General features: G+C 33.9%; 1 protein-coding gene across 6 annotated transcripts in view; it reads left to right on the plus strand.

Annotated features, from left to right (window-relative positions):
- KIAA0586 (KIAA0586 ortholog) overlaps nt 1-21,655 on the plus strand; it is a 94,053-nt gene that overhangs the window by 40,466 nt on the left and 31,932 nt on the right. For 5 of the 6 annotated variants that reach the window (XM_032482110.1, XM_014560143.2, XM_032482112.1 and 2 more), the window contains 7 exons: nt 2,210-2,409; nt 5,955-6,114; nt 6,545-6,764; nt 7,335-7,588; nt 8,635-8,708; nt 10,728-10,862; nt 15,937-16,114. In XM_032482110.1, the coding sequence (XP_032338001.1) occupies nt 2,210-2,409; nt 5,955-6,114; nt 6,545-6,764; nt 7,335-7,588; nt 8,635-8,708; nt 10,728-10,862; nt 15,937-16,114 (1,221 nt within the window). Of the gene's footprint in view, nt 1-2,209; nt 2,410-5,954; nt 6,115-6,544; nt 6,765-7,334; nt 7,589-8,634; nt 8,709-10,727; nt 10,863-15,936; nt 16,115-21,655 lie in introns of those variants that run through there. The other variant, XM_032482114.1, reaches the window with a different exon arrangement.

The following is a 21,655-nucleotide window of genomic DNA, read 5'->3' on the forward strand; positions in this document are numbered from 1 at the left end:
ATTCCAGTGTAGAGCACAATTTTTCAGTTATGCATGAACATATATATATTCATTGTCACATTTTTTTCTCTGTGAGCTACCATAAGATCTTGTGTATATTTCCCTGTGCTGTACAGTGTAATCTTGTTTATCTATTCTACAATTTTGAAATCCCAGTCTATCCCTTCCCACCCCCACACCGGCAACCACAAGTTTATATTCTATGTCTGTGAGTCTGTTTCTGTTTTATATTTATGCTTTGTTTGTTTGTTTGTTTGTTTGTTTGTTTGTTTTAGATTCCACATATGAGCGATCTCATATGGTATTTTTCTTTCTCTTTCTGGCTTACTTCACTTAGAATGACATTCTCCAGGAGCAACCATGTTGCTGCAAATGGTGTTATCTTGTTGGTTTTTATGGCTGAGTAGTATTCCATTGTAAAATATACCACATCTTCTTTATCCAGTCATCTGTCAATGGACATTTAGGCTGTTTCCATGTCTTGGCTATTGTAAATAGTGCTGCTATGAACATTGGGGTGCAGGTGTCATCCTGAAGTAGATTTCCTTCTGGATACAAGCCCAGGAATGGGATTCCTGGGTCATATGGTAAGTCTATTCCTAGTCTTTTGAGGAATCTCCATACTGTTTTCCACAGTGGCTGCACCAAACTGCATTCCCACCAGCAGTGTAGGAGGGTTCCCTTTTCTCCACAGCCTCTCCAGCATTTGTCATTTGTGGACTTTTGAATGATGGCCATTCTGACTGGTGTGAGAGGATACCTCGTTGTAGTTTTGATTTGCATTTCTCTTATAATTAGTGATATTGAGCATTTTTTCATGTTCCTGTTGATCATTTGTATGTCTTCCTTGGAGAATTGCTTGTTTAGGTCTTCTGCCCATTTTTGGATTGGGTTGTTTGGTTGTTTCTTATTAAGTCATATGAGCTGCTTATATATTCTGGAGATCAAGCCTTTGTTGGTTTCATTTGCAAAAATTTTTTCCCATTCCGTAGGTTGTCTTTTTGTTTTACTTATGGTTTCCTTCGCTGTGCAGAAGCTTGTAAGTTTCATTAGGTCCTATTTGTTTATTCTTGCTTTTATTTCTATTGCTTGAGTAGACTGTTCTAGGAGAACATTTTTGAAATGTATGTCAGATAATGTTTTGCCTATATTTTCCTCTAGGAGGTTTATTGTATCTTGTCTTATGTTTAAATCTTTGATCCATTTTGAGTTTATTTTTGTATATGGTGTAAGGGAGTGTTCTAGCTTCATTGGTTTACATGCTGCTGTCCAGTTTTCCCAACACCATTTGCTGAAGAGACTATGACATACACTTTTGAATATATATTTGGGATTGTGATAGTCTTTGCTGTGGTAGCTCTGGAGTAAATTGCTGTTACTTACCTCTCAACAAGTGATCTCAAGACCCCTATACCTACCTTTTAAGAAATTCTGGATAATGCTGCCATAGTTGTACTAATTAAGGCGTACTCTTTGGAGAGATCACATCTCCATTAAGTTGTATCGATCACTGTTGACATGTTTTCTACATGGAGCTTTAGAAATACAGGCGCTTTAGGTCTAATAAAGTCTGTTTAGACTTAAGTCTTAAGTTTGTTTAGGAAGTTTTACTGAATTTTATATACATTCATACAAGTAAAAAGTACAACCCTTTTGGAAAATTAATATACCTATAGAACTCCTGATATCAAGCACCTTAAATTACTATAAAAGTTTGAGGAGGATTAGCCTGTAATGTTAGTAACTGAAGTATCTGAAACTAGAAGGAAAGATTTGTCTTCATATCTATGAAGAAACCATCATCTCTCTAGAATCCCCCCACAGTCATTGTATCCCTATGTTTTGCCAAGCTCTGTCACAAGGTTTCTTGTTGCCCTGCTCTTGAAAATGTGGATTGTTTTCAGATGAACACTTAATGTGAATGCAAATCCTTTTTATCACTAAATTTCATAGTGGTAGGGAAGAGGCTGTATAAGTAAATTTTCATCTGGATGTTTTTCTCCCACTTTTGGTTTGTTTAGAGAGGATGTTCATTATGTGAGTTACCATCTTATTCTCTTTCATTATAAGTAGATTTTATATTTTTATTTTATTCCTCCGACATCATCTCTCATATACATATGTTCACATCTCTAAAGTTTTAAGAATTAAAGTGTAGAATACAAGCATGTTTCTTTCACATTTATTCTGATATTCTTTCATTTTTTAGTGGAAGGAACAAGCAGTGGTGCCCTCCAGCTTTTTGTTGATGCTGGGGTTCCTGTGAATTCAGATATGATTAGGCATTTTGTGAATGAAGCTCTTGCTGAGACCATTGCTGTCATGCTGGGTGACAGAGAAGCAAAGAAGCAAGGTCCTATTGTTACAGATGTTTCTGAGGATGTTTCAGCAAGCAACACACACTTGCCGGTAGGTGTGACTCTCCTTCATGACTGGGAGTCATGAAACCTTTATTAAAGAACAATAAATTGTGTATCATACATCATAGTTTGTGGTACAGACTGATTCCTGTGGCTCTGATTCCAGTAACATTTCCCCCAGCAGCTTGTTTTTAAAACTTAAATCTGTATAAAAGTTGAAAGTATTATACAGTGAACATCTGTATACGCTTTACCTATATTTACCAATTGATAACATTTTGACACATTTTCTTTATCTCTCTTTATATAATATATATTATCCTTTAAGAATCACTTGAAAGTTGCAGATATTGTAACAACAAACTTCTAAAAGCATCAGCATTATCTCCTAAGAACAAGATACTTTCTTACAGAACCAAAATGCCATTATTATGCCCCCCAATTTAACATTGCTGTGTTAATACTATGTAATATAGAGTCCATGTTTGAATTTCCCCAATTGTTCCAAAGATACACTTATAGCTTTTTTTTTTTTAATTCAAGATATAGCCAATGATCACATGCATTGCTCTTGGTTATTATGTAAGTGGATATTTTAAATCTTTATTTACATCTTTATTTTAAAATGCACACCCCCAAACACATTTTTTTATTTTAAAAATTAAAAAAATTTAACTATAGTCAATTTACAATGTTGTGTTAGTTTCCAGTATACATAATGATTCAGTTACATACGTGTGTGTGTGTGTGTGTATGTATATATACTCCTACTCATATTATTTTCCTTTGTTGGCTATTACAGGATATTGAACATAATTCCCTGTGTTACACAATAGGACCTTGTTGTTTATCTGTTTTATATATAGTAGTTTGTATCTGCAAATCCCTAACTCCCAATTTATCCCTCCCTACCCCTTTTCCCCCTATGGTAACCATAAGTTTGTTTTTTATGTCTGAGTCTGTTTCTATTTTGTAAATCAGTTCATTTGTATCATTTTTTAAGATTCCACACATAAGTGATAATCATGTGGTATTTTTCTTTATCTTTCTGGCTTGCTTAGTATGACAATCTCCATGTCCATCTATGTTGCTGCAAATGGCATTATTTCATTCTTTTTTATGGCTGAATAGTATTCACACACACACACACACTCTCTCTCTCTCTCTCTCTCTCTCTCTCTCTCTCTCTCTCTCTCTCTTCCTCTCCCTCCCTCTCTCTCTCTCTCTCTCCAACTTCTTTATCCAGTAATCTGTCAATGGACATTTAGGTTGCTTCCATGTCCTGGCTATTGTAAATAGTACTGCTGTGAACATTGGGGTGCATATATGTTTTCAAATTAGAGTTTGAAGATTATTTTTAATCTCTAAAAGAAAATATATTTTAGGCACTTTTGTTATTGTTTGTTTAATCAGCCTTTCTATGTTAGAGTTTCTGAACTATTATAACAACATGAAATGATACAAAACCAAAAGGTATGCTGTATTATGAACTGTTTAAAACTTAGTAGTCAATTCTGATCCTATAGATTACAAAGACTTCATTTTCTAAAGGTGAAACATTTAAACGGACTCATTTGAGGTATAAACATAAGGTTGCATATTTGAATTTTATGGAGATTGCTGTAATGTAATTGGTATAATGTGATTGGTGTAATGTGGTTAGTGTGTGGGAGATTTGGTACTTAGTTTTGTTCTGTGCTTTCTTAGCTCTCTAGTAATGTGTACAGTATAGATGTTGTCTAGCTTATGGTTTCCTCTATAATAATTAACTTTGGTTTGTTTTTTGCCCATGTATTACATATATTTTCATAAGGGTGACTTAATAAGAAAATATAGAAACATTAATATAAATAGGAAGTATATGTAATTGTTAAGAGCATGGACTTTGAAGTTGGAAAGATGTGAATTTGAACCCTCAGCTCTTGTTACTTTAGTCTTATCTATATACTGTAGGCAAAATACTTAGAGTTTAAATGACCAGGGCTTTACCAAAGTCTGCTTTCTGAATATCTAGAAGGCCAGGTTCCCTTCCCCCATTGCCATATTTCCCCTTATCTTCAGAATTGCCATGGCTGTTTTTGGCCTTTTGATTTTCGAAATATATTTTAAAATTAGTTTTCAAGTTCTATAAAAGATATTGGGATTTTTGTGGAAATTAATTAAATTTTTATTGGTTTAATTTGGGGGAAATTGACATCTTTATGATACTGTATCTTCTTAGGCATCATGTAAGATTTTGTGGAAGTTTTAATGAGGTGATACGTGAAAGAGCTTAATCTAGTGCCTATCTAGTGCCTGGAACTTGGTAAATATTCATTAACTAATTGTTTATCACTATTACTCATTGCCAAGACTAGTAGAATACCTTTAAATTCTCTCATGGTGACAAGTCAGTAGCATTATTTTAAAACAGCACTCTTATGCTATAGGTTTATACAATCAAGAAGGAAAAATATGTAATGTATTTCTTTCATTTAAAACACAAGCTAAGAATATGCTTATTATTAAGCAATGCTATAGAATTTCTAATATGCTTCATGATTTTTAAATTGTATATCAATTTGCAACTCATAATACAGAAATAATAGGCCAATCACTCAATAAAAGGTTTTAGAAAGAGAAGAAAAAGACAAATAATGTATTGAAAATGGAGAAAAGACATGTCTAGACAGTTCACACACACAAAAGAAATACAAATGGCCCACATACGTATAAAAAGATAGTCTCACTAATAATAAGATAAAAAAAATGAAATTCTAGTTTTACTGATCAGATTGGTAAAACTCTAAAAGTTTGACAATTTTTCAGCAAACTTTTGGGAGATGGAAATTCTCATACATGATAGTGTAAAATAATACAAGTCTGTAGAGGGAAATTTGGCAATATGTATTCATATTAAGAATGCATTTAGCCCTTTGACCAAGTAGTCCCACTTTTGGGAATTTATTCCATAGATAATCTGTACATATATGAAATGACTTAAGTCAAGATGACGTTTGATAATTCTGGGGAAGGGAATTTGGTAGATAAGATATGGGTAGGAAAGAAGACTTAATTTTCAGTAACATCCTTTTGTAATTTTTGAATTTTGAATCATTTGAATTATTACCTATTTAACAAATTGATTTTAAAGTGTTCAGTTTTTTCTTCCCTGGTGCTTTCCATCTCCACATTGTCTTTATTTCATCCCCCCTTTCTTTCATTCTTACCCTTTCACTGCTTTTCATTAGCTCTGTTCCTTTGTGCCAAAAGGCTGATTTTTGATATTTTGTCAATTAGTTAAAATGCTTTCTTTCTGTTATGTGGTCTACCCAGCTTGTGTTTGGGTTTGATCTTCAGCTTTGTCTGTTTAATCTTTCTCTCTGTATTAAGTAAGAGAGCCTTCAGAGGCAGAGCTGTTTCAATTGCCTGAGGCTTTCTGCAGGCTGGTCTTGAAACTAATGGCTAGAAGTTCAAGAACCAGGGTATAGAGGGCCCTATTTTTTCCCTCATACATTTACATTCTATGTGACTCTGAATGAGATTATTTTATCATTTCAAATTACCTTTATTAGGAAATAATATGCACCATTGATCATGTTTTATTTATTTTAGGCAAGAGTGTGTACCCCAGTGGCTACTCCACAGCCAACTCCTCCTCGCTCACCTTCATCACCTCCTAAGGAGCATGTGGTGGTAAAAACTCCAGATTCTTCTCCCTGTGATTCAGATCATGATGTAGCTTTTCCGGTGAAAGAAATGTTTACTGAAGAAGGTAGAAACCTTATTTCTATAATTCAATTTTAATTTTAGCAATTATTAAATAAAATGTCATGGTTTGTTATATAAGATGCTTTGTACATTAATATTCACATACTTAATTGCTTACTAGATTTTAGTAAATCATTTTTTTCTTGCAAGGAAACTAAGGAATTGGTAGCCACCTTTTAAAGTATATAATCTAGTAGACATTTAGACCATTTTATGTTCATAGTGGCATTGAAAGTGATAAGTCTTTTCAAGATTATTTTCTTGTGCTTTACTAAACTAATTTGGAAATTTTCCCATTAATGGCCATCGTTATTATTAATTATTGCTGCCATTATTTGTATGCCAAAATGTGAAGGGATATCTGAAACAACATATCTTGCCTTCCTATGGACTTCTTACTGACTTTGTTTTTCTTTTGAAAAAAAAACCTTTAGGAAATGATGTGCCTGCCACGACACTTGTTAATACTCCAACAGTTACCCCTGTGACTACACCTCCTCCTGCAGCAGCTCTTACGCCAACTTTGTCAGAGATTTCTATTGATAAATTGAAGATATCAAGCCCAGAGATTGCTAAGCCATGGAGTGATGGAGACCTACCATTGGAAGAAGAGAATCCTAACTCTCTTCAAGAAGAACTTCACCCGAGAGCTATGTAAATAATAATATATTTGATAATTATGCATTTCATCTTAAGTTGACTTAGGTGATCCATTGAGAACATCAGAAATGTAAAAGAAGCTTTATAAACCAAAAGCTACTCTATACTTCAGTAGAAAAAAGTTTCATAAATTTTAAGTTTTTAAAATTTTTACCCAGTTTATTTATACCTTCAGCTCTCTTTTTTTTAAAACAATTTTTTGGGAAACATTAAAATAAGGATATCTATAATATTGTTGATAAAATAGAAAATGATTTTTCCCCAGTGTGAGTCTTCATTTACTATGATTAGTTAACTTTTATATTACCATTTATTCCCATATAGATTTATTTTAGGGATGGTAGAACTTTCAAGATGGTCTATGATTAAAGCATGAAGATAATTCTGGAAAAACAAATCTTGTTCATTAATCATAATAGTAGAGATTATAGAAATATACAGATATATATAGATTGCTATAGAAGTGTCTAAAAGAGGAGACATAGTTTTTTTGAATCTTTTTTATATCAAAATTAATATAGGCATTCACTGACCTAATAAGTTCAAAATATGTTTTCTTCTTAGCATAATGTCTGTGGCCAAGGATGAAGAACCTGAGAGCATGGATTTCCCCGCCCAGCCTGCACCTCCAGAGCCAGTTCCCCTCACGCCACTTCCTGCTGGCACCAAGGCTCCTTCCCCTATACAGATGCCAAGTTCTGGTTCATCAACAATGGAGAGTACATTGAGTGTTACTGTCACTGAAACTGAAACTTCAGATAAGCCCATCTCAGAAGGAGAGATTTTATTTACCTCTGGTCAAAAAGTGGCTCCTAAGAGTAAGTTAACATGTATCAATTGATTTCACTGGTTAGATTGATAATTCCTAAATAATACTTTTCTATCTAGACTATTTTTACTTAATTTTCAAAATTCAATATAGAAAGAATATGGACTCTGTGCAAGTTAACTTTTCTAGACCTTAACCTCAGAAAGTAAAATCTCCCTCATAAATCCCACCCTCCAGAAATCATATCATTCTTAATAGCTTGGGGTATACCCTTCCAGTCTTTTTTTTCTTCTTTTTTCTGTACATGTATAGATATCTAAATATATTTGTATGTGTATGTATTTTTACCTTTAAAAATAGGGTCATACTATGCATATTATTTTGAAATCTGAATTTTTTAACCTTAAATATATTATAGACACTTTTCTGTATCAATGCATATAGTCCTACTTTTTTTTTTTCAGAGGCTGGGGTAATCTGTTAACAAACAGTACCATAGTGGTGGGCATTTAGATTGTTTTTGTTGTTTTCATACTATACATAATTCTCCACTGACCATCCTTGCACATACGTGTATCTTTGTGAACTTATCTGATAACTTCCCTAGAATACACACCTAGAAGTGAAATTGCTAAGTCAGAGTGTGCACCTTTAAAATAGTAATACATTGTCAACATGCTCTCCAGAAAGGTGAATCAGTTTTAATTTTTCATCAGCTTTTCATTATAGCAGTAGTATGCAAGAGTGCCTCTTTCTCAATTTCATAGTTACTAGTGATGTTTACAGCTCTTTTTAATTTCTGACAAACTGATAAGTGAAACAAAAATCTCATCTTTGTTATAAAATGTATTTTTAGAGGGGAAGGAAATAGCCCAGTGGTAGAGTGCATGCTTAGCATGCATGACATCCTGGGTTCAATCCTCAGTACCTCCATTAAAATAAATAAATAAATAAAATTTTAAAAAGAAAATAAAGGGTATAAAACAAACAGTTTAAAATTAAAATTTCAATGTAATGTTCTGTGGCTATATGGTCAGATTGGTTACTAAATCTATATTTTTTCATTTTTCTAAATTTTTGCATTTTAATCTCTAGTTTTAGGAGATGGACTGTACCTGACAAACTTAAATGATAGCTTATCTAGCACTCTGCATGATGCCCTTGAAATGGTAAGAAATGATTGACTCTATTGAATTCTGACATGAAGAATATCTTGATGAGCTTGTTGGCACCAATGAGGATTTTTTTCTTCAAGTATTTGAGTTATAGCCATAAAATTTAATAAAATGTTCATGACAGAATTTAGGATTTCTTAACATATCTCATTATCATATTTGCACATTTCATTATCATAACTATGAGAATGAAAATTATTGCTAATCTCCATGGCTCCAGTAGTTGAAAAGTGCAGTTAATGTAATTAGGTAATGAAAATCTGACTCCGTGCATATTGTCACCTGGATGTGTTGCCTTTACAGTATTTCAAGCAGGACCTTCACTGTTGAAACCAGCTCTCTTATAATACATTTGTTATTTTTCCTTAACCATAATTATAATCTTTTATGCTAAAAAAATTAAATTTAATGGCTTTTAAAAACTAAAATAGAAGCCAGGGGCACTAACTCTTGCTAGTTATTATCTAGCTTTTTGGAAGAAAAATTGCACTTAAAAATGTCATACTATATATTTTAATATATGATATACATACATGTACCATACGAAAATGTGAATAGGAATATTCTTTTGAAAACTATTAAGAAATAGAAATCTTTATTTTTTATGTTTTCAAACAACCAAAGCAAGGACAGGTAGTTGTATTCAACTTTCATCTATATTTATCCATAGCCTTTCTTTGCTAAGCATTACTGTTATTGTTGCTCTTTAAAAAAATACTTATTTGGTCATTTTTGACATATGTATATATCTGTAAAGCTATTACCACAATTAAGATAATAAACATATTCATCGTCCATTACTCCCAAAAATGTTCTCATGTTCTTTGTAGTTCTTCCTTATTATTTTTTAAATATTTTATTTAATATAGTATTATTCTGTTATTGTATTTTGATCAGGGGAGGTAATTAGGTTTTAATTTTGGAGGAGGTGCTGGGGATTGAACCCAGGACCTCAAGCATGCTAAGCATGCAGCTCTATCACTTGAGCTACACCCTCCCCCCTTGTTCTTTTATTGTTCCTCTCATTCCCCATGCCTCTCCCAGCAACCACTGATCTACTTTCTGTAACAATAGATTAGTTTACATTTTCTAGATTTATATAAATGAAGTCATGTGGCATGTATTTTGTTTTTTTATCTGGTTTGCTTTAATTCAGTATAATTATTTTGAAATTTATCTGTGTTGTAGCATGTAACATAGTTCATTCCTTTTTATTGCTGAGTAGTGTTCTACAGTGTCACAGTCTGCCCATTCACCGTTGATAAACATTTGGGTTTATTCCAGTTTGGAGCTATTACAAATAAAGCTGCTATGAATATTTGTGTACAAGTCTTGTATGGACATATACTTTCATTTCTCTTTGGCAAATATCTAGGGGTAGAATGGATGGATAACATGGTAGTAATAAGTTAATCTTTAAGAAAAGCTGTTTAATTTTATCTGCCAAAATTTTGTACACAATTTTTCCACCTGTGTTTTATACTGCTATAAGTATCTTTGACCTTTGCTCAGGCACACGGTTAAGTACGTGGAGACAGTTTTACCCATTTGAATCTTCGTTAGGCAAGACCAGAGCAGTACTCAGTCTAAGACTATTTATTCCCCACTATGGAGTCAAGACCTTTCTATGTACTCAATCCAGTGCCTCATTAATGAGGTTTTCCAGCCTGAGCCAAAAACATGATGACACTGTATATAATAGATTTGTGAATCATTGTAACTCAGTCGCATGGGACAGAGGTTCCAATTTTCATATGTTTTAATAGTAAATCTGCAGTTTAAATTTAACCAAATAATTTTGTATGTTTATATTTGAAGCAAACATAAAGGGTAGTTAGTATAGGCTAATGGAAGTGAGAACTAAATAAAAATGAAGAGTCTCTCTTCTTTCCAACAAGTGCTAATATTCATGATGACTGTTAAGTTTTATTAATCATAAATTATGAAAAATGCAATTGTTTTATAGATTAATTTTTGTTGCTGTTGTATTAATTTTCTTTATATTGTATTTAGGAAGATGATCCTCCCAGCGAAGGACAAGTGATTAAGATGCCCTGTAAAAGAATTCATGCAGATACAATTCTTCCTCTTCTTGCTAAACAAAACCAGGAACCATTAGTTTCACAGCAAGCAGTCTATCATTCAGAAGTATGTTTTAACCTTAATTTTTTTGTTGTTAGATCTAAATACAGGAAAAAAAATAACAAAAATAGTCCTACTTTTAGCTAAAGAAGGCTAATACTTCAGCTTACTCAGGGATCAGCCTTGTAGTAACTTTAACCTGGAACTATAGAGCTATAGAGTTTTATAGCTGAAAGAATTTAGGCCATCTGTTTCAACTCTCTTATTTTACAGATGAAAAAACCTGAAGCCCTTTTAAATGCTTTGTGAGGATCATTCTTTCTTTCTTTCTGAGTGTCTGTTATATGCCAGACACAACCTCAGAAAAGGTATAGAGATGAAAGAGGCAGGTTCCAGTCATTCAGGAAGTTAAGGGCCTAGACAACTACTCTCCCATGTAATAACTGATCAAATTTATTTTTGAGGAGAGGAGGGAAAACTCCGCTTGAAATTGGCTAACACTTTATACAGGATATAGGTGGGTCTTTAAAGATCCAGTAGGCTTTTTCTAGGCAGCAGAGAAGGGGAAAGACATTTCAGAAGCAGAAATAGCATATGTTAAAGGATAAAAGCCAAGAAAGATTAGGGCATATTTAGAAAAGTGTTGAAAATCTCAGTGTGACTAGAGCTTTAGATAGAGATAAGTGTGGAAAAGTAGATTGAACCAGATGATCATAAGGAACCTTTTAGGCCATGGTGAATCTTGGGCACTGTGGAGCCCCTTGAGATATTTTTGGGCAAGAGAGTCACAAGCTAAGATATTTAGGAAGGAGTATGGTGCCAAGGACAAGTGAGGGGAAGATGGGTGTCTTTCCGAATACCACTGGAGTAGTCCAGAAGGAAAACAGAGGCAGTTAGGGAGAAATAGAAAAGAGAGAGATTTAAATTTAAGAGCATAGAACTGACAGTAATTGGTCACTGGTTAAGGGACGTTGTGGTTGTGCAGTTGTTGGCTTAGAAATGTAGAAGATCGCCAAGTCTTGTGGGGAAGATAATGAAGTTGATTTGAAACATTAAGTTTAAGGTGCTTAAAGAAATTCCAGGTGGAAATGTACAGGATAGTCACTCAGGCTGGGTTATGACAGATATGAGAACAGGGTTCTTGATTTCTATTTAGGGTTCTTTCTGTTATATTTGGTTGTCTTGAACAAGTGTGAAACTGGCTGTAGATGAGCTGGAGATCTGATACCGTACCCAAGGAGGTGGCTGGCTTTATTTTCTATTAATTTTTATTCTTAAAAATTTAATGCTTAGGAAATGTAGGGGGGGAAATCTATAAAACTTAGTAATGGGAAAAAAGGAAATTTAACCTATCGCTGCTTACTGAAAAATAACTATTGACCAAAAACTGATTTCACTGGAAAGATACTAGCTGAGATTACTGTTGCTAAACTCAAGAAAGTACTCTGTAGCTGCAAAAACCAAGCTGCTTAGTACAGAAATGAGTAAGCTGAGACAGAGAGAAAGAGAAGAGAGAAAGTGAGACAAACAAATGGTACACACACAAAAAAAGAGGTAGAAAATAGAAGAAATGTCAGCATAATTTAAAGGTTCCACTAACTAGTCCCTGTTTTCTTTTTGGAAATCAGTAATACCGATTCATTTATTTACTCTATTTCAGACTTTTCCATCTTTTTAATGCTGGGAAATTTGTTTCTATCATTTTTTCCATTTCTTTCTTCCTCTCGTTTCTTCCCCCTTCTCTCACTAGAAGTCTTATTTCCAGATATTAACACTTCACCTTCTGTTTGTTTTGTCTCTTAGATTTTCTATCTCTTCATTCTTTCCTACTGTCTTCTGGGAGAGTTCTTCAATCTGATCTGACAACCACTGATTTGTTCTTTAGCCTACTGTTTATTTGATTTATTATATTTTTTTATATCTGATACTCTCACTTTGTTCTTTTTTAAAAATGATTTTTTGCTTCAAATTATTATTATCTTTCCTTATTCCTTGTGTGCATGTGTGTATGTATTTTTAATGTTACTCACTTTTTTTTTTTAAAAACACTTAATGACTCCTTGGGCATCTAGTTCTTTTGGTATATGAACTCATGTCCTGTGAGGGGAGAGGGGAAATCAGCTATTCTGTTTGTTTGGCTTTTTGAGAGGGGGTGGTAATTAGGTTTATTTATTTATTTGATGGAGGTACTGGGGATTGAACCTGGGACCTTGTGCATGCTAAGCATGCACTCTACCGCTGAGCTGTACCCACTTCCCAGAAATCAGGTGTCCTGTCTGAGAATTTGTACTGGATGAGAACTAAAACCAGGTCATGATTCAATGACTATAAGAAGAGAGGAGGAGATGAGCCCCAGGGACTGGTGCCCCAGGCAGCACAGAACCACGGTTGATCCTGGCCACTGCTGTTTGCTGGTACTCTACTGTTCACTTCTTCTGGGGATTGTTGTCTTTAGACCCTTAGGGAGAAGTTTCTTTGGGAGGTTTTGTAATTCCAGTCCTGGGGTGATCAGGAGAGGGTGAAGGAACGAATGTCCGTGGTTTCCTGGTAGTTTTTCACCTGTAAAATTTTTCACCCCAGCTGGGCCTTTGTGCTCCCTGATGTCACTCTGGGGTACTAGTATCTGCAGTCCAGATTGTTGCCAAGGGGCAAGGAGTGATGATCTCCAGTTAATGAGGGAAAGAGGGAATAACAGCGCATATTGCTTTAGTCATTCTTCTCACAAACCCCCCTCCAGCCCCTCTCCCCTTCAGGATGCAGCCCCTTTTTTCCCCCACACACCAGGTCCAGTTAGCCAGCAGTCTTTCCTAGTGGTTTTTTCAGTTTTTACTTAGTGCTCAGAATCCATGGTTTCTTCTCACTTCTATACTTACTCTAACAGTGATTTGAGGATAGGGAGCTGGCAGCCTTTGTTAGTGTGCCATCCTGGCTAGACTACGAGTCCAGAGGATGGAACTGTATCCTTTCCAGATCTTTTTCTAAGCATCTAAGCATGTGTGTGTGTGTGTGTACTCACATGTGGGTAATTCTGAGGTGTATTATTCTGCAACCTGGTTTTTTAAATTTAACTATAAATTCTAAAGATCCACCATATCCTTTTTATTTACTATGTAGTATACCATTGTTTAATTATTCTCCAATTGAAGGATTTTTATATAATTTTTTTTATTGAGGTATAGTCAGTTTACAATGTGTCAATTTCTGGTGTACAACACAATTCTTAGTCATACATAAATATACATATATTCATTTTCATATTCTTTTTCACCATAAGCTACTACAGGATACTGAATATATTTCCCTGTGCTATACAGTATAAACTTGTTTATCTATTTTATATATACCAGTCAATATCTACCAATCTTGAACTCCCAGTTTGTCCCTTCCCACCCCCCTCCCCGCTGGCAACCACAAGTCTGTATTCTATGTCTGTGAGTCTGTTTTCTGAAATTGATGGATTTTTAGACTGGCTCCACTTTTTCTCTGTTCAAACTATACTAAAATCCTTTTCTGTACTGTGAGAAATTGCCTCTCTATATTAGATAATGAGGGGTGGAATTACTCAAAAAGCACAAGCATTTATAATTTATATAGACACTAATAAATTGATTTCCAACTGTAAGAGACTCCTTGTCAACACCACAGCAGGATATTTTTCATCTTAAATTTTTGCCAGTCTAATTAACAGTGACATTTAGTATATTAGACTATGTTCAGAGAACTATTAAACATGCTTTGTTTGTAATAAGAACAAGTAATAATGATGCATTTGTAAGTAAAAATATTGCGTTGGTAAGAAAATAGCAGGTCTTCTTTTTACTTAAAACTCTTTGCCCAGAGGGCGCTTCAGGTCATTGAGAGTAGTCCTATGGCAGAAGTGCAACTTGTACATTTATGTAGATGGGCGAGGTGTACTACTACTGTAGATTACAGACAGCCTAACTTAGAACTGACGTGAGTCTGAGCTTTGAGTATAATATAAAAATGATGGATACTTAAGAGTATGAGAGTGTCTTGTGAATAGGGAAACTGAATCTTCCCTAGGGCCATAGAGTATTAAGGTATTAAATAATTTAGAAGTTACAAGTCCTCTAGAAAATTGGTTCACAATAGAGAAGATGCTGTATATTGCACATTTTATATGATAGTGACAGTAATATAGGCACTGCAAAACATTTCTAATTAATCTCTAGGGAAAGTGTATCTGCTGTCATTCTAAACTTTGCCCCAAAGTCTTCAAGGGTTTCATATTAATTGCAAAACAATCCTTTTCTGTTTAAAGGATGTCGAACAACTGATACTCTTAAAGAAAAGTCAGATTAGGGAATAAGAGGAGCTACAAATCTATGGAGGCTGATTAGGGGAAATTGTAGAAAATCTTGAATGTTGAGCTAAGAAGTTAGATTTTATTTTGTAGTCAATAGAGTCATCAAGGATGTTTCAGCAGTGATTTCTTCCTATATTCTAGTAAGAGGGAAAAAAACACTTAGTTGAAATTAAACTCCTTTTAAATAAAAAAAAATGAGAGCTTTCATATATTGGCATTTTTATTCAGTTCTTGATTAGTAAATGCATTAATTAGAGTTATCTCCAAGTCATAAAATGTGCTAGTGATTAAAGCATATAATTTTTAACACAGAAAGAAAATAGAAGTCTTCATTTTTAAAATTTCATATATTTAATGACCATATTTGTGCTTTTTGTGGATTTTTATCAGCTGTTTCCCTACAAAGTTCACACTAACAACTTTGGCCAGTTTTCATTCACAGAGAACAAGAGGTGAATTTTCTATTCTTCTAATATTTAAGCTGTACAAACAATGTACAATGTGTGCTAGCACTTGCTGTTTTAAATAATAAAATTTTTCTGATGTGTTTTATTGATGTCTAATTTGGAGGTTGTAAAAAGAGATAATGGTTATTTAACTTCATAAGAAATAAGATATTAAAAACAAAGCTTATTGCTTAGATAAACTAACTTTTAAAACTTGTCTTTCATGTGGTGTATATGTGGCGTAATAAGCTCTTTCTAAAATACCTCTCAAGCAGTCGAGTGGTCTGCATGATATATTCGACAAATATTTCCTGTTTTGACTTGATTGTAATATAATGTTTGCAACAATGGTTTCTACTTCTTGCAGGACTCGGAGAAAAGTATGGGTGAGCTTAGTGAAGGACAGAGGCCCAGGCTGACAGCAGCAGCACAGAACACCTCAATGGGACATGCCACCTATACGCAGCAGCCTGTCGCTAATGCAGAGTCTTCGGATCAGAAATGTGCTCCTAAGCTACTATCCCAGCGATGTGACCCAGTTACAGGTATACACCAAAACATTGCTTCTTGATGTATCATCTGTTAGAATATTCACTTTGAATCCCATCACACTTTCTTTGTACTGTTTGCGCATTGAATGCTGAATTCTGTTTCATATGCTGTATTAAAATCTACAGTAGTGTTCCTAATCTGAATTAAGAAAAGCATGACTATTTTCAACCAAGGGCTTGCAAAATTTATTTATTAAAAGGGGTATTCATCATTGAAAAGTTTGGTAATGACTTTTTTTTAGTGCTATCTATAACAGTATTTCCTCAAATGTGACTCATATAAACAGTCATATAACTCATATAACAGATTGGTACATGAATCACTGGGTGGTACCTGAGATAATTTTTTGTAATATGCGTATGTTCACTTAAAATCTTTTAACAATGATGTATTTATTTTAATATATACTGGAAAGATATAACTAACACATCAAAACTATGACATAACAGATTTTGTGCAGGACAAGGTTAAATTAGGTAATACTGTAGAAGCTCACTCTTTATGCTCTATGAATTTCTGACTCAGTACTCAGTGCACTCAGGATTGTTTTGGAACTTTATTAACTAACTTTTGCTGTAACACTTTGAGAAGAAGAGTAGAGTAGAGAATACCAATTTCTGGCATACAGAGCTGATTCTCATTATCTGCAGTATTTATATCCTGTAGTGTAACCAGAAACTGAATTAGCAAATACTGAAAGATTTCATTGCTCCTGAGGGAAATTCAGGATTAGGTTCCTGCGCACCTCTGATTGTAATGCTTTTGACAGCCAGTCAATACATAACTTTGTCTTATGTGTGTTTCTATTTAAAGAGACTTACTTAATACACATTGTTGACTCACTAACATTGAGCTCACAACCAGCAGCGCTATAATTCATGCCTGAATGAAGCTTATCAAAGACACATATTTTTTCTGGTAAGGCCAGCACAGCCTTCTTGCACTTAGGAACACTAGCAAGCACACCTGCACTGCACATGGGAGTCATTTTAAACAGCAGAATCACCAACAAAATGTACAAAAATGTGAAAAACACTAAATAGCAAAAAAGAACACTTGTTCACAGTACAGGAGCTGATAAGATAGCAGAGCAGCACTGTGTTCACCCTCATCTGCTTGTCTGTGTAGAGTCATTCAAGGTATCACTGCTCTACACTTGTCCACAAATGACTGTGAACATGCTGCAAGTGTTGATTTCAGGGTTACAAATAAATTTTATCAAGTAGGTGAATTTGCAAAAATAGAATCTTCAAATTAATCAGTATCAACTAAATTCTCACTGATCATTTTCCCATGCCCGTAACTGCATTCTCTTAAATGAAGAGGACTTCAGGAGTTATAAAGATCTGCCATAAATCAGAAAAGGAAACACCTGAAGTTAGAAAAACTTTGGTGTAGAGTGTTTAGAGTGTCAGTTTTATATTGTGCAAACACCTTACATCATTCAGAACTGAGGGAAATTCAACACTGAATTTTCCATGGGAATAAATGTAAAGTAATATTTGAATTATTTCTCATTTTATGTGCATAGTAAGGGTATTAACATTTTTACATTCTTTTAACATCTAAAGTGGCACAACTGTGACTTCTGTATTTGTATCCAGCTAACCTTGCAGATTGCAGTTAAATAGAACTGACACTAGAGGGCTCTCGCAGATCACTGGAGAGCTGCTGGTACTTGGGAACAACTAGGTACTTGTTAAATTGTTATAGAGTAAAATCCACAAGGACATGTCCTATTCAGTCCCTCTTTATACCCTGGTTGCACCTTGCAGATTAACTACAGTAAAGTGCATTTTATTTGTAGGTACGCTGTAGGTATTTGTTTAATTTAATTGGAAAAAATAATAAGTAATGTGATTTAAGACTGAGCATGTAGATGAGTCAGTATAACTGAGTGGCTAAGCATTTGTTTGGGCTTTTGTAGTTTAAGGAAGCAGTCTGAATCCCGTCTCTGTATTTTTGGACAAGTAACAATCTTTCTGAGCCCAAGTTTCTTCATCTCAAGTGGGAATAATATTAGTATATTAGTTATCTATTGCCATATGACAAGTTACTCCAACGTTCAGCAACTGAAGACAGCAGACATTTACTGTGTCACACAGTTCTGAGAGTCATGAGTGTGGGAGTGGCTTAGCTGCATTGTTCTCCAGACTATCATGAGGGTGTAGTCCAGCTGGTGGCTGGGGCTGCAGTCATATGAGGGCTTCACCTCAGGCTGGAGAATCTGCTTTCCAAGCTCACTCACATGGCTGCTGTCAAGAGCCCTTGGTTCCTCACTACATGAACCTTTCCATAGAGCTGCGCATGACATAGCAATTCGCTTTTTTTTTTTTTTATTTCAGGTGCCTTTGGGTTTCATACAAATGGGATAGTTTATTAAACATACCAGAACCAAAGCTGCCGCTGGCACCTGCACTTCAGGCAGACTTAGTCCTCTCTGAAAGATCACCATGGTTGCTTTTTCATAGCAGTAAGACTCTAGAAGAATAAAATTATGGATTTCAAGTTATGATTAATTAAATTAAATTTGACTTGAGTAACACTTTAAGCGTCCCTCTTACGAAGGGCTAACATACATTATAACCAGTGGGCATACTTTTTAGAAGTGACAGCAAATTCAACGTTGTTGTGATTGCTGTTGTGGGCTCCTCTCCTGACCCCTGATCACCAGGTTAGATACGGTCAGTATGGTCATATGTGCTCTCTGCAGTCCTCTGATGTCGCCTGCCTAATGTTGCTTTTATCACACTGATTTGTAATCTTCCTTGACAGTGGGGACTTTATCTTGTTCCTCATATCCCTGTCACCTAGCAGAGTTTGTAGCACCCAGTGCATAGTCAGTAAATATAGATTAAATGATAGGGTGTTATATGACCTGAAAGCAATTACGCACTTTTAATGCTTTTGGGAGATGTTTGGTTGTGTACTTTCTTGGTTTCTACATTTAAATTTTTTTCTTCTTTTATCAAAATTTATCTTGTCTTTCTGATTAATTTTTTCTTTATACTCATTCATCAATCATATCATTTTACATAAAAATAAAATGGATTATATATTACTTTAAATTACAGACTTTTTTTCTTCTTCTTCTTCTTCTTCCTTTTTTTTTTTTTACTGCTCTCCTTCTACCCCTCCTCCTCACATCTTCTCCTTTTATGCCTTAACCCGGGTAACTCATGTTAAGATTCTGGTTTCTAATCTTCCTGGTTTTTTTCTTATGCATGTAATTAATATGCACACTCTCACAGTATACATGATAGGTAACTATGATGTGTATATTTGTCATTTTACAAGTTGAGATCCCATCAAGCACACTCCCCTGCATTTTGTTTTCACTTGGTAAACCCTGTGGAAATTACTCCAGGTCAACTAGTGTTGCTTAAATTCATTCATTCTTTTTTTTTAAAGTAATTTATTTTTTATTGAAGTACAGTCAATTACAATGTATCAATTTCTGATGTATAGCACAATGTCCCAGTCATGCATATACACACATATTTAAATTCATTCTTTTTAATGATTGCATAAAACCTTTTGGTGTGGATTTCTAATAATTTATTGTCATTGCTCCACTAATGGATATTTACTTTATTATCATTTCCCCTCGCTATAAACAGTGCTAGAGTAAATATTCACACATGTATTTCCTAACATATTGTTGTATTTTATTTTTATGGACTAGTTTCCCAGGAGCATTTACTGGGTCCAAGGGAAAATATATTTTTTTAGTTAATTAATTAATTAATTAATTAATTAATTAATTAATTAATTAACTTATTTATTTATTTATTTATTTTTTAGGGGGAGGTAATTAGGTTTTACTTGATAGAGATACTGGGGATTGAACTCAGGACCCCATGCATGGAAAGCACATACTCTACCACTGAGTAGAGTATATCCAAAAAATATATTTTAAATTTTAAAATAGATATACCAAGTTACTGTCTTAAAAGTTTAAACTGATTTATTTTTGTCAGTAATATATTATAACCTTTCCCCTGTATCCCCTCTAGAAATTGTATTTATTACTCTTTCTATTTTTGTCAGTTGAAATATAAAGATATGTCTCCGACTACTGGTGAGTTTGTTTGTTGGCTGTTCGGATTTGCTCCTCTGTTAATTATGTACTTAAGTTTTTCCCCTATCTGTTTGGCTCTAAATGTTTCTTGTAATTTTGTAAGAACTGTGTCTATATTTTAGCTGTTTTCTGTCATCTGTATTGTAAATGTCTTTTTCCAAATTTGTACCTTCTTCATTGACATTATTTATGATCTTTTCCATATAACTTTTTAAAATTTTTATATAGTTATTTGTATCTTTTATACTTCCTTCCCCAAACACAAGCTTATACCTGTAGTCTCCCAGATTCTTTTTTGCAAGTTTATTATTAATATACATTTATTTTTAAGTCTGTCTGGAATTTATTTTTGCAAATGGTGTAAGATAGACATTCAATTTGATTTTCTTCTAGATAAATAGCCACTTGTGCCAGCATCAATTATTATGTATCTTTTTCCTACTGAACTGAAACATCAGCCAGTTTGTATATTCACTTCTCATAGACGTAGGAATTTTTTTTTTTTTTTTTGGATTCTTTATTCTGAGTGTTCTGGACTCCTTAGGACTGAAAACATATTAGACTATTATGTCTTTATGGTACGTGCTTTTATCTTATAGGGAAAGTTTACCTTTTAAAAAAAATTTTTCCTGCTTTTCTTGACAATTCTCAGACATTTATTGTTCCATATGAACTCTGAAGTTACGTTTTTCACATAAAAATTACCCTAATTGGAATTGTACTGATTTATGTATTAATACTGGAAAGATTTTTATGGTATATCTTAGTCTTTGTTCAGATCTTGTTTTGTGGTCTTCAGTAAGACTTCATAATTTTTTTCATATGGATTCTAAACCTTTCTTAATCATTTTATAGTTCTGGTCACTATAGTAAAGGATTCTTTTTCCGTTTCTAGGTACATACTGCATAATTTAGAGAAAGCCAGTGATTTTTATTTATTTTTTTATTAGCCAGTCATACTACCAAATTCTCTCATTAATTCTAATAAAATTCTTTTTCCTCACTAGAAACTCTTGGGCTTTCTAGGTATATAATCATATAATCAGAAAAAAGTTTTTAATCTCTTCTTTTTCAACATTATATGTGAGAATTCTTTTATCCTAATTCATTTGCCAGTCTTAAAAAAATGTTGGGAAAATGTCATAGGAATAGAAAAAGCTGTATCAGAATATAAAGAGGCCAATATAAGGCCTGGAACAATAGTTGCTCTAAATGATGGATATTATTACCATTATTTAAATTAATCTTTTATTACCCTGGATAATTAAATGAGAATAAAACAGATAATAATTTTGAGAAACACTTTTGTACAGATCAAATACTGGAAAGGTGAAACTTAAAGGTCAATGTGTGTAGTCTGCTTTATGCAAAACCCACCTAAAATATAGGTTAACATTAAAAAAAATCAGAAGATGATTATTGGCTATACCTAAGAAATTGTCAATAGACTGCT

This window comes from Camelus ferus, chromosome 6 (genome assembly GCF_009834535.1).
Source record: "Camelus ferus isolate YT-003-E chromosome 6, BCGSAC_Cfer_1.0, whole genome shotgun sequence".
Taxonomy (NCBI): domain Eukaryota; kingdom Metazoa; phylum Chordata; class Mammalia; order Artiodactyla; family Camelidae; genus Camelus; species Camelus ferus.